We start from the raw sequence: 14,156 nt of genomic DNA, 5'->3' as shown, positions 1-14,156 counted from the left end.
ATATGAACTTGTATTCTTTGCAGTATTTGAGGTCTGGAAGCACTGCATCTTTTTTATTTGACCATTTCTCATTTTCTGTAAATAAACAGTAAATATTTGCTTGGAATTTCAGAGACATGTTGTCAGTAGTTCATAGAATAAAGGAACAAACATACACCTATAGAGTAAAATCAGATAAACTGATCATTTTGCAGCGGCCTCTTATTTTTTTTCCAGAGCTGTAGATCTAAAAAAAAAAAAAATTATGTCTATTATCATAACTACTCCTTCAATGAAGTGCTACAACTCATATTTGTTATATTCAAAACATTTTAATCATTTCAGCAGAAGTTATTACCCCTGACTTACACGATTTCTAATAATCAAGCAATGCTTAACAATTATCCATGGCAATAATTACATTTTCTCCAGTAGCTATTTGCTGTAGAAAATCTAAATGTTGGAGACAAAATTATCTTCTTACACAAATTATTGATTTCATAATATTACATAACTTGCAATCCTACTTCTCATAGGATGTGTTTATTTCAACAGTAATAGAAATCAGGACCAGACTCAAGTCTGCAGGTTGAATAACTTCTGTAATTAAATATAACACATAATCAGCAAACTGATTTCATTATTTGAACAGCCTTCCCTCAAAACAATAACATGTTGTATTTAGGAAGTTTTAAGGTCAAGGTTCAAAAAGCAACAGTCTCCTAACAGCACAGAGTGATGGATTTAAAGTGTCTTGTGATGAAAAACATAAAGAAATAAACCACCTCTGAGAATTAATTTGTTTTGACAGAAACTAATGTTTTTTGTCATTTGACCAGATTTTAGAAAAATCTTATTGAAGTCAAAGTATTTTATGATAATTAGGTCATATTCACTAATCTATTTCACACACAAATACAACAAAAAACATCATTGTAACTGTTTTTAAATCACTCAAAGTCAACAAGAGGTATTACAAAAATATACAAGTGCATAATCCTCTAAGACTATTTATATCACTTTATATAATTACATAAAACAAAAAAATAAAGTCATGCATGAAGTTAAGGAGGGAAGAAAATACGTAATTTCTGAACTCAAATGAGTCATAAAGAAAGTAATTACCTCACAGGTTAGCTCCACCAGTTATCTGACCGTTACGTTAAATGAAATCCCAAAATAAAAGGCTTATTTTTGTTTCATGTTAAAAACAAGATTTCACAGGAGTGGCTGGAAACTGTGGAAAGATTAAACAGTGGAGTGGGATCTAATTTCACAGTTATTCTCTGTGCTTTTTCCTAACATGTGAAATTCAAACCCATAGCAGTCAAAATCACTGGAAAATATATAAAGTCCTCTAGTTTACAGCACATAAACGTCATAAAAACCTGAATTTACATAGCAGAGAATCCAGTCATGTTATAAAAAGGTTGTTTTTTACTCTGAATGTCAGATTTCTGCAGAAGACTCTGGATTTTTGCATATTTTACATTAGTTCCCACATATTTGCTCATTCTGCTGACATGGAACCTCTTTCTTTGTATCAAACCTCCCAAGCTGTCAAAGATAGTACCTTTAGATCAGGGGTGACAATACCCATTTTGGGCCAAATCAAGATCATAAGCGCGCTTAGAGGGCCGTTTGTTCCAGAATGTATTGATAAAACTCGTTAAACTGCTAAAAATATTAATACATTCTTAAAATTAAGCAATATTGAATATATTTTCAGTCCCTCCAGAATTTTGGAATTGTTTGTGTAATTTTTTTTTGCAAAAAGCAAAATGTTATGGTGCTAAATTTGGAATATCACATTCCTCGCTGTATAGATCATGGACTATAACCTGAGATCAATTAAAGCTGAGGCAGCTGTTTAGTACAAGTAAGAAAGTTTTTCACAATTTCTGAGAAAAATCAGCAATAAACTCCCAATTATGTATAAGCGCATAAAGTGTGGGTATTTGCTAATTTTGTGTGATAATTCACAAGAAACCAGAAGGACTGATTGATATAATTTGTAGTAAACAGATAAAAACTGCATTGATTTGATTGAAAACACAATATTTAAGTAGATTATACGTTTAGTCTGGAACCGTGAGGGACATAAAAAAGCTGCTTTGGGCCGGATTTGTCTTCTCCAAGGAGCTGGCCGGTTTCGGCAAACTGCAACTCCCATGTAAAATCTTTCCATGAAGTGGAAGGAAAGATAACATTTTTCCATGCATCTTTAAACATTTAAAAATAAACCACATATTTGTTGTGGTACAAAAAAGCATAAATCCCTACAAAAACACAAAGTCTTAACAAATATTTTTGGTCTATTTTCTACTGCAAATACCCTTGTACACTTGAAATAAAACAAAACTAACTAATAAGTAACTTTTCAACAAGTTATAGAAGCTTGTTTTAATTAAATAATTCCTTAATATTGATTACAAAAATAATTCTACTTCCATTGGCAAATTATTTCAATTATAGCAAGACATTTTTTGCATGTTATAAATGAAATAATCTGTCGGTGGAACTTGCAGTTTTAATCAAAATTAAGAAATTATTCACTTCAACAAACTCCTATTTCTTGCTGAAAAGTTACTTGTAAGTTACTTTTGCCTTATTTCAAGTGTGCTAAGATACTTGCAGTAGAAACTGGACCAAAAATACTTGATAAGCCTTCGTGTTTTTACAGTGCTGAATCATTTTTTTATTTGTATTCCCCAAGAATCTCCTGTTTAGCCAGGCATTGTCCATTAAGATACAAATTGAAGCTCATCAATTATTTGGCAAAACAAGATTTTTTATAAAAATAATAAAGTAGGAAAAACAGATCAAGAAGCTGGAAATTCACAGTGCAGGGTCTCCTTTTTCCAACATCCATTTTTTAAGTGTGTTTATAAAGTCTCTTGTTCTCTTCCTGAGAAAGTTTTTGTACTATCTTCTTGCATCCTTTATCCCTTTCAGGTTTACATCTGAAAACAAAACAGAATTAAATAGAAAGTCAAAGGAAAGTGAAAATATTTCCATCGATTGCTGCTGTTGTTGTTTCTTCTTACCTCCAGCCCGCTCGTCCTACCGGCCGCCGTACAGGTGTATCTTCACAAACGAGATGGTCTCAATGATATCCTTGTGGCCCTTCTCATAAATGACGAAGATGTATTTCTGGTCTTCTACAGAGTCACCGTTCAGAGATGTAATGCAGGAGTAGCCGCTCGGCCCCGGCCAGATCTGGACGGCTTTGTTCTCCCAGGTTTTTCCGTTCGTTAGCGACCATCTTAGCGTCAGGTTTACTCCTGGGGAGAGTTCAGTAAGGTTACGCTCACAATGCGGTAAATTTAAGTAAATTGCTTCATAGAATTTGATTATATTAGATAGACAGACAGACAGACACAGACAGACAGACAGACAGACAGACAGACAGATAGATAGATAGATAGATAGATAGATAGATAGATAGATAGATAGATAGATAGATAGATAGATAGAATTGAATCTTTACTCTGCACCAGTAGGTGGCGATAATGCGTCTTTTGTCAACCACTAATGACAAGAAGAAGAGCTCCATGTTTGCGGAAGTAAACTTAGATGCTAACGGAGGAGCGTATCGATTTTAAAGTTGTTGTCCGAACGGAGCCAGAATATTAACAACTTAATCCTCATTATTGTCCGCCATCGTTGTTTTCTTTCCTACTTGCGTGTTTCAAGACGCACAATCGTGACGTTTGTCGAGTATTAGTGACGTTGCGTTCGGCTGAACGCGACCTGGCCGTTAGGTTTCAAGTCACATTTGAAAAGGTCAGATACTGGGTCAAAATAATCCGATCTGTTTTGTTGAAACTGTCACCAGACACTGATAATATATCTGATTGTTAAGACTGATCCGATACGGGTCGCGTTAAGGCGAAAAAAAAAATCGGGATTGGGTCATTTCCGGCTGCAGTATGAACGTAGCTTAAGCTAGCTAACTTTATCTCTTCTGATTTTACCAACAGAAGCGAATATTTGTAAAGTTTTTTACTCATTTTGTCGCTGGACGGGTTGGTGAAGTAGATCACTCCGTCTTTCTGCAGAGCTCCAGCCGCGACTGCGGGATCAATCAACGCGGTGTCGAAGAAGACCTCTTCCACAGGGAGAGTCAGGCCTCCGTCCAAACTGCGCACCACGATGCGGCAGCGGCAGTGGTAGTTGTTCTGGTTCCGGACGTTGATCATGATGCTGCCGTCCATCAACTCAACCGGCTGCAGGGAGGCAGAAACAGACGGACAGGGTTCGAAAGAAAGGAGGTGCGTTAGGAAAAGTGATTTGTTTTCCAGAGCATGAAAAATGCTCAAAATCTTCATGGAAATACAGAATATTAATTTGTTTATAGAATAACAAATGGAGACCATCAACAGAGGGTTGAAACCTTGCAGTTGAGGCAATCAAATATTAAGTAAAGCATCATTTATTACAAATAAATATCTAAATATTGTTTGTAAAAGCAAAGTGAATGTGGTCAAAAAGTCTCCAGTAAGGGATAATATTATCCAACACCTACTTTAGTCAGATCTCAAACTTCCTGAGGCTTTTTCCTCAAAAGACAGACTTGAGCACAACCGCTCTTTAACTAGGACAAATGCAGCAAAAGTTTTTGAATTAAGTTCTCATTGTTGCATTGTAAAAACATTTTCTAAACAGCAAAATAAAAAAAACATTCAATTTTAAAAGTTGGGACTTTTTACTTTTATTAAGGCAAACACTTAAGAAACTATGTTGGAACTACAGTAATTCTTTTTTTAAATTGTAATATTGCATGTTTTGATTATTTATTTTCATTTTTAACTCTAGAAAGGAATGATCCAGATTTTGTGCTGGGGGAAACAAATCAACCACTAGGGGTGCTAGATCTCAGATTCAGTTTAACATCAGCAGTTTTTCAGTGACATAACTTTATCTGATATTCCATCCATTTAAATGTACACAAAAACCAAAAACCAAAGAAATTTGGAACTACATACCATACTGCTGAGATACTTGGAGTTTTCTTAATCATAGTTGGAGAAAACAGCATCTTTGTGCTACAAAAAGTACAGCAATAAATACAACAAATATTTACTGGACAGAAACTTACCTGGCACTCATCAGGGTTGAAGTCCTGAGCTTTCTTCGGTTGGTTGTAAGGGATGCTCTTGAGGGCTGCTCCGTTGCGCCACGTCTCTCCATGATCGTCGCTCAGGATGCAAAACACTCCATCCCCCTCAATCGTCCCGTGGCCACACACCACCAACCGCCCCTTTGCAGGATCAAGGCGCTTCTGTAGCGTAAAAGGACACAAAGGGTGCAGAAATTAACAGCTCTTATTGTTGTAGAATGAATGTATCACACAGTTTTTGTCTGAAAAGGGCAGCTAATATCGCTGCAAACTCCACACATCTTGGGCACAAACTGCCAGATAGCTGTTTAGGGCTGCAACATATGATTATTTTTGTAACTTGATTGTTCTGACAATTAATCTAGTAATCGAAAAGAAAAGATGTTATTTAAGATACAATATTGAAAATGCATAATAAAATACAAATAATTCAATTCTGTTTTTAAGTAAGAAAGAAAATACATTATAGCCAAAAAGGCAATAACATAGCATTTCTTTAACTTATGGCTGATAATATGTAGCAAAGGATGCATAATAAAAACAACATAAATATAGATGAGATGCAAAAGCAAGAGAGATTGATTTGGACAACTTCTGTTGGTTTTGCTCTCACTCGCAATAATGTGAGAGAGATGTCTGAATGAGGAACCGCATCAAATTAAATGAAAATGAAAATAAATAAATGTACCTTAAAGGGTGTCAGACTTTCTGTTTTATACTAAATTATAAGATTTCAAGGTCTGTTTTGTAGGGAAAGAGGCAAAGGAGAGAACAAACTCATGAATTATTTTGTTTACAGGTTATAGCAACACAGTGGGTGATAATCCAATGTGCAATGTAAACAGCACTTTCAAAGTCCATCCTTCCTATTTGGACTTTGGACCAGGAATAAAATGTCCTCAAAATACCCAGCTACAGCAACTTCCACAATCACATCCTTCCCTTCGGAGGAGGTCTGAAAAACACATAAAAATAAAGCTATCTTCCTTTGCAACACCATAATTTTACTAGAAATGTAGAACAATTCAAAAACTAAGTAACATAACGGCTATTGTGTCGGATAAAGACGTGCATTGCAAATCATGTATGACAAAGTTTTGTCATATTCGAAAAAGGTAAAGAAATTATTGGTGGGTATACTGGTGTTGTTTGTAATTTAGGAAAAACAAAAAGACAAACATTTTTTTTACATTATTTTCTTTCTTTGGCCCGACACAAAGCGTTGCCCTGTCGAGTATCTGCACCGAAATCCATAAGAAAACAAACAAAATGGAAGCAAATCAAACAAATGATCTGCGTGAAGCCTGCATCACTGAGCAGAAAGATGCTGACAAAGACGATGCAACTCCTGGTAGTGTTTGCAGAGTTGTAATCGGGGAGATAACTTTCACTTCTCTTTGTCCACTAACAGATAACCAAATCACTAAAATGTGTTTTACTGATGTTAGAACAGGTAATCCAAGCAAGACAATAAAATGTTGTTTTGAAAACATAAACGTTTAAAATCAGGCTGGATGGTTTCAGATTTAACATGCAGTTCCTCATTTTGGAAATTGTGTGTCTGCTCTTTGCACACTCTATTTTTAGCTTTAGTTCGCACTTTGAGAAACCAAGTTCCCCCCCCTTTAAAAGTCATTTCAACATAAAACATCCTGGAGACTGTTCAGTCTGACTGTCTCCTGGATTGCAACAAAGTGCCAAGACTATTAATGAGAAAATTGCTTATAACTAAGTGTTGTCATGTGCAAAGAAGTAAAACAACTTTTATTATCAAGTGACTCAGGCTGGGATTCTTTCTTTCACAAAGAGTTGAAGAAACATCTGAGCTGATGCAGAGGGAACGTTTTCATTTCATAAAGAAAGAAGCTGCTGACACCAAATGCAACAGCAAACATCTCACAGGTTTCACATCACTTTTAATGAACTGTTGCAGGCTCAGCTTGTGGGTAATTTTGCTATAAAATCATGTTATCACATGCAGAGTGGTTCACCAGGAAGAGGGATCCAGAAAGCCGGGTTTTCTCACTGCAACCTGATTCAACCTAAAACTGGAGATGACATATTGGTTTGTTTACTCCAGCTCCAGCTTACATGAAAAAATAACTAAATATCAATATTTTACACTTCAACCTAAACATCCAGGCTGAAAATTATGATTCACAAACTGACAATGTCGCAAATTCACTCCGACCAGATCGGATGAATGCCATTACAATAATATATGAATATGACAAGTCTCAGTGGAGCTGCACAACAGCAAACTGAAATGTAAAATTCAGCTTTAATAATCCAGGCGGATGATTTTTTTTTAGAACATTTGCAGCTTGGAAATCGACATAACTTTGCCCACATGAGATGTTTATTGAGGCTTTTAGGGTGATCCCCCCCGACTTGAAACAAGAGCTAATTTTATTTCCTGTTTTATCGTAAACAGAATTAAAAAACAAAAATACCAGAATTGTTCAATGTTTAGCTGCGAAGGAAATGAAATAAACACTGTGGCTCAATCAGGAGCATAATACCTTCCCAATGACTTATAAAATTTTTCTAAAATGAAGCCTTTAACTCTGTGCATGTGATGTGAAAGACATAACAACTGCACTTTTACAATGCAGTTGTAAAAAACGTCATTCAGTTTAAAGTTTAGCTAATTTTACAGTAGAAAATCTTTGTGGTTAAAACTGAGGGACTGTTTTAAATGTGACTGGATTGCAGAAAACATGGCACACCTTCTCTTTTTGAAGGTAATTATGTGCTAAACAGGTTTCTGATGCTGCTTTCCTTGCTGTTGGCACTTTCTGCATCTCCACCATCAGTTATAGTAATACTGTTCAGGAGGAAGCGCCAGTAGTGTTGCCCTGTTTTCATCACCTCATCAGGAGGGTTTCAGTCAAAATGCTGCCATTACAAAGAGTGTAGCATCCTGAAAATAGCTAGCAAGAGCTATGGATTCAACGCAGGCAGCCGACTTACCGGCACCGATTTCCTTTATTTTGGGAGATAGGCTGATACTTACCGATCTTATCTACCTCTGCAAAGGTCTAAAAATCAACCATTGACCTCTTCTGCTCTGCAGTGAGAGAGGTTTGTCTGACAGACCGGCCCTCCACGTCAGGTCTGCAGGTTGACAGTTAACAATATTCACCCCACTCTTACCAACTCTGAAACTTTCTTGCTATATTTAGTGATAATTCAGACAAAAACAATGGTGTTAACCAAAATCTAAAATGGCAAGTCAGGCTTTTTAGAGATCAGTAATCGGCGTTCAACCAGAAAACTGCAATCGGTGCGTCACTGATTCTCAGGTCTCAACCACCTCCTTTTCCCTACGACTTATATTTTATCACATTGAATCCTTCTTCAGTTAAAGTTATCAATATATTTTAGAAAGGACCCCCGAGTCTTATTGAGTCCAACCAGGATTCTTTCATGCTGACCTCTCTATAGAGGTCAAAGTTCACCTACGAAGAATGTTATTCAACCATATCGGGGATCTCTTTCTTACCTGGATGCCGAATCCCGGCCCAGGAGCGAAAGCCTTCACTCCCAGCTGGACCGAGAGGTTTTTGGGTTTGCTCCAGCTCAGGCCGTCGTCCCAGCTCTCCACCATCATGGTGCTAGCCGGCTTGCAGTGGTACAGGTGGAAGCAGACGCTGTAGATCAGAATCACAGAACCGACCTCTTCATCCACAACCACGGAGCCCAGGTTCAAGCCATCCGTAAAGCTGCCGTCGTCCACTATGAAGGAGGTCGGAGACCAGGTGTTTCCTGTAGCACGATGGAAGTGAAACAGACCTCAACTTTCTGGAAACCAAATCCTTCAACGTGACCCAAGAGTCGATCCAAACCCATAAGTATGTGAAGCTTTATTTGATATTTTTCAGTGTTGTGGCCCTGCCTTTGTCAGTGGATCGCCTCACTGCGATAAACTTTGCTCCTATGTCACTGGACGACGACTTCCTTCCCTCGGCGATGGCCAGCAGGCTTCCTTGGGGAGTAAAAGTGATGAGCGGGATTCTGTAGGTGTTCACTTGACCCTGAGCGCCGCTCACCCACAGCAGCTGCTCCTCAAACACCAGAGGGTCAAGCTAAGCAACACAGAAGAGGTGATAAAGACTTAGTGTTGCGGATAATAAGTGCTGACAGCGGGAAATATAAATAGCTTGAATGTTTGAGAGCAGAACAGGTTGAGCCATAAAAAATATCTCTATTATCTGCAGTCTTGTTACAGTCTGTTGAGTGTGTGAAAGGGAAGTACAAAGCAAAGCCTTGAGCAACTTCACCTTCTTTTCTCTGCATTTCTTCACAGCAAACAGGTGAAGAAAACATGATTACACCTGAATAATACTAGAATGTATGTAAATACCTTTTTAATGAGGTTTGCAGTTTAGCATCTGGAATGACTGCGGATATATTATATTATCAGTCTAACAACTCTACTTAAAAAGTTTTTTCTTAAAGGGCAGTAATATATTTTCCAGGTACGTTGTGTCGTTCTATAGCACGATCAAGTAGCTATGTTACCTTTCGCTGTCTTAATATTGCTGAATTTATCATCCATAACAAATTCAATTTGATGCTTCTGTCTCTTTAAGAAGCTCCTTCTCAGGACTGAAGGCTTCGTTCACGCTCTCCGCTGCCGTTGATAAAAAAATAAATAAACAGCGTAGAAAATGAACGTCATCGTTCAGAAGTTCTCTGTTCACTGATTGGCCAGGAATAGAAATCTGAAATGTGAGACTCAGCTGCGCAATGTTCTGCGCAGATAAGAAGATTACACTCTTTGGAAAACATTTCTACAAACTGAGTAGAGTTGATCAAATTCTTTGTGGAATCGATTCAGCAAAATATCAGTAACATTTCTCAGATGATAGCGCCCCATTGTTGCTGCAGGTTTATCGGCTGTGACGCAAGTCTCCACAGAAATTGATCTATTGAATTGAGATCTGGTGATTGTGGAGGCCATTGGAGAACAATACACTATCATGTTCCAGAAACCAGTTTAAAGTGATTTATACTTTGTGACATGGTGCATTATTCTGCTGGAAGCAGCCTTCAGAGGAAGTTATCATGAAGAGATGGAAATGATCAGCAGCAATACTCAAGTAATGCTTAATTAATGCTGAACTGTGTCAATAAAATATCCGCAATGCCTTCACCAGCCTAAACCATTGATATAAGCAGGATAGATCAGTTCTTTATATTATTTTTCCCTCAATTTTACCTATAATAATCTGAATGTTGCCACTGAAATCAAGACTCGCTGGGCCAGGAAAAGTTTTTCCAATCTATTATTGTTCAGATTTGGTGACTTGGTGCCAATTATTGCCAAAGTTTCCCATTCATAGCTGACATAAATGACATGTTACTTTGGCCCTTCTGATTTAAGTTTGCAATGGTATTTAACATACCTTGATTGTATTCAGTGGTTATTTAACCCGTTGTTGCCTTTTATTATTCATTATTTGTAAACCCTACAACCCTTGTAGTTTCTAAATCGCATAACTTCCAGTGTACCTAATAATGTAGCTGGTTAGAGCATATTAACAGATATCTTAAATAGAAAATCAAACAAATAGGAGTAAGAAAGAAGAATATTAATTGACTCCAAGCATCTTTAGCCCCAAATTCGATTTATTCTGAAATTCGCCTCTTGAGATATGAAGATATGAAGTTTTTACCTTGGGAATCCTGTCAGTGAATGTACTGTGTCCATGTACTGTGTCCAAATGCATTTGCATTTAAAAACATATATATATAAAACTGCTAAGGCATTTACTTTCACTTTTGCTCTTCATGTACAACAGCAGGTTCTATAGAATATTTTTAATAGTGCAACGGTTCATTAGTTTGTGTTAAGTGGGAAAAAAGAAAATTTTCAAAAGCATTTCAGCAGATACAAACAACTTGAAATGTTTTCTTTTTTCCAAAAGCTTGTAAAAAATCACGAGTCCAAACCAGCCTTACAAGAAAGTCTGGTTCCTGTCAAAGTTTAACACTTTGTAGATGACATAACCGAACCTCTCCATTTATTAGCGCGGTTTTTCTAGCAGTTATTGCATAATAATGATCGGTTTATAGCAGTGTCAGTGTACCTGAGCCGGGCTGCAGCCACAGAGACGCCCGGACAGCAGCGCGCCGAGCAGGAAGAACCCGGCACAAGTCCAACTTCCGGTTCCCATGTTTGATTCTGGTCCTCCAAGTTTCTTCTTCTTCTTCTTCTTCTTCTTCTTCTTCTTCACTCCGAACAGTTAAAATTAAACAAAACTGGAGCCGAGTGATCAAACAAGCCAACTCACTGACTGGTGCTCATTCTGTGCTGTTTATCCGGGAGGTCATGTGATCAGGAGGTCACGTGACTGTCGCGAGCTGTCAAAATAAAAAGAGGAAATGACGCAATTTACCTTGTCTCCGTTCACTTTTAAGTTTGCATTATTTCCATAAACTAGTGTAATTATTTAAATATTACTGTTACCACAAATAATATAATATTAACAATATTATGAAATAGTAAAATATTAAGGAAATGGTAGAAATGTTCATTTATTATTAGTATTTTTGGACATGATGTAGAGGTGGAAACATGCAGACACTACTGCTATGACTATTATAACTATACCTACCAATCTTGTCATTAATATCAATCCAGATTGCTTTCTATATGTTTGGATCTGGATCCTCCTCTTTTTGTAAATGCAACTGTTTCACAATACAAACCCATAAAAATAATTGTACTAATAATATTCGCAGTTGATATCAGTAGGATGGAGAATTGGTAGGAATCTTAACATGTTATCAACATTATAAAGTAGTGGAAATTCAACATTACTGCTTCTTCTGTTGCCTTCACTATGAAAATCCAAAACCCAAACATTAAGTTGTAGTTTGTCATTGGTCCAATAGTCATATTAATCACCCAATGAATACTGTACAATAAAAGTATTTCTCTCAGTTTTTAATTGATTTGGTTTGTTTTTCAACTTTTAAACAGCAATACTGCAAAGCTGTTTGTGTGCAGTTACCAGAATCCAGCCACAAGGGGGCAGAGCAGCCCAAAAACCCCAAACTGTTGAGCGGATATGAACAGTCTCCAGTTGAACAAGGATTTTTAAATTATATTTTTTAGTTGTCCAATCGCTTGAGGGGTTTTCCTTTGTGTGTGTTGTGTTGATAATCCGTCACACGTTGTGTTTTCTTGTTCCGGAAGTTTAATGTTAGTCTAAGCAGAACATTTGCTCCCAGTGTTTTGGAAAGCAGATTATTTTTCTTTCAATAAAAATCTATTTTCTTACAGGCTTAGTGTACAGCTAACAGTTGCCATGCTAACAGATTTTCCTACCTGAGTTATGGATCTCTGCAGCTCCTCTGGAGTTCCCTCAGCTCTGTGACTAATGCTCACCTTGCCTGGCCTGTCAGGTGGATTTCCATATTTTGGGCCAAAACATTTTCATGAATCAATGAATTCTTTATTACATGACATTTTCTAAATAAAACATAAAAAAACAAAAGCAAAAGATACACTTTTATCAATTTGATTCCTCCTTTACATTAATTTCTTCTGTTTTGAGAGATGCTTGTATCATTTTATCTGGGTTGAAAAACGTAATAATTATTTAATGTCATAAGGCCACGTTAATATTTAGTTTCTAAGATTTTCTGTGTAGTTTGGACTCACTACATAGCATTAATAATACCTTCAGGAAAAAATAAACATGTTGATAAAATTATCTTACACCTAAATTGATCATTTATATGAATTTAGTAAATTTTCTCCTTTTTGGTACTTTTTGACATTGAAATAAAGCAAAATACTATGTGGAATTCACACTTTTTTAAATAAATGATCAAATATTTTCTGGATTAACTTATTTGTCAGATTAAAAGCTCCTTTTGAAAATAATATCTCCTCTTTAAGTCAAATAAATGTGACAAGTTTTACATTTTGAACCCAAATGTGTGAGTTTGCGAAAGATAAGCTGACAGTAGTAAGTTGTGTTAACTTTTCATTAATTTTGTCAAACCTTCAAGAGTTGAATAAACAAGAGTTTAAAAAACTGAAAGAAGAAACAGACAGGGTTGGAAGTATTTCCCAGAATGCTTTGCAGCATGTTTTTGTATCCTGAGGTGGAAGTGTGTTGCATTGACTCTTGTGTTTTATTAATACAAATATTTATTTTAATGCTTGAGGATGATGTCCTGTTCACACTAAATGTTTTAGAGCAGAATTCCTTCTGACTTTTAATAAAATTCATTATTTGATCAGAAATTTTATTCATGCAGTACAAGTTAGTCTAAAGTGAAATAAATAGTTATTTTAACTTGATTATGTGAGTGAAAATAAGAGAGAAATCTCTGCTCTTTAACTAGATGTTTTTTGTTTCCTGCATTTTGTGAAATTATTTGGTTTAAATTGCAGCATTAAGTTAAAACTCACAATTCAAGATTAATGAACTTAAAAACAATGTTCAGACAACTTGTCTCTTGTCGTTAAATCAACTTCATAAACTTTGATTTCTGACTTAAAACCCCAAAAAATCAACTGTCGACTTTAATTGCATTTTGAAGGCAGCAGTTGGACTTTCATTTTCAAGTGAATGTGAAATATTTTAGTAAAAAAAAGACAAAGATATTAAACAACACGAAGTGTCTCAATCACTCACTTATCTTTATGCAGCTCTGCGGTTGGGACACTTCCCATTTATCTATACTTTTGTCTTCAGTGAAAAATATCTGAACTCTTGGCATGACCTCCACTGACTCTTTGGACTTCATGAGTTAATGTGTAACAGCTCCAATAAAACGTCAACAAGCTGACGTTACAAATCCTGATCAAATAAAAGCACTTCATGCATAAAAAGCAATTATTTTGAATCCAGACGTCGTTTTTCGACTGTAGAGGAGTTCAGCTTGGTTTTCTTCTTGCTCCTCCTGCAGACATGAGGATCATAAACCACATTCCTGCAGTCATGAGGCACAGCTGATCTGAGTCACAAGCCACAGAGCGAAAGAGAGGAACAAGCCGAACACGTTCAGACATGAAAAGAGAGAAAAGACG

At 36.4% G+C, this 14,156-nt stretch overlaps 1 protein-coding gene across 1 annotated transcript; it reads right to left on the bottom strand.

The window, feature by feature from the left end:
- Positions 1-562: 562 nt before the first annotated feature.
- neu1 (neuraminidase 1) lies at positions 563-11,464 on the bottom strand. Its single transcript, XM_055023675.1, has 7 exons — positions 11,197-11,464; positions 9,000-9,189; positions 8,607-8,869; positions 5,081-5,263; positions 3,989-4,208; positions 3,027-3,263; positions 563-2,942 (listed from the first exon to the last, which is right to left on the bottom strand). Exons 1-6 carry the CDS (start codon positions 11,281-11,283, stop codon positions 3,043-3,045), a joined length of 1,164 nt encoding a protein of 387 aa, XP_054879650.1. The 5' UTR covers positions 11,284-11,464; the 3' UTR covers positions 563-2,942; positions 3,027-3,042.
- Between the last annotated feature and the right edge of the window lie 2,692 nt (positions 11,465-14,156).

The sequence above is a fragment of the Poeciliopsis prolifica genome, unplaced genomic scaffold (genome assembly GCF_027474105.1).
Source record: "Poeciliopsis prolifica strain line A6 unplaced genomic scaffold, Auburn_PproV2 SCAFFOLD105, whole genome shotgun sequence".
NCBI lineage: Eukaryota > Metazoa > Chordata > Actinopteri > Cyprinodontiformes > Poeciliidae > Poeciliopsis > Poeciliopsis prolifica.
Note: the sequence above shows the minus strand (reverse complement) of the source record. Positions and strands in the feature narration are given on the sequence as shown.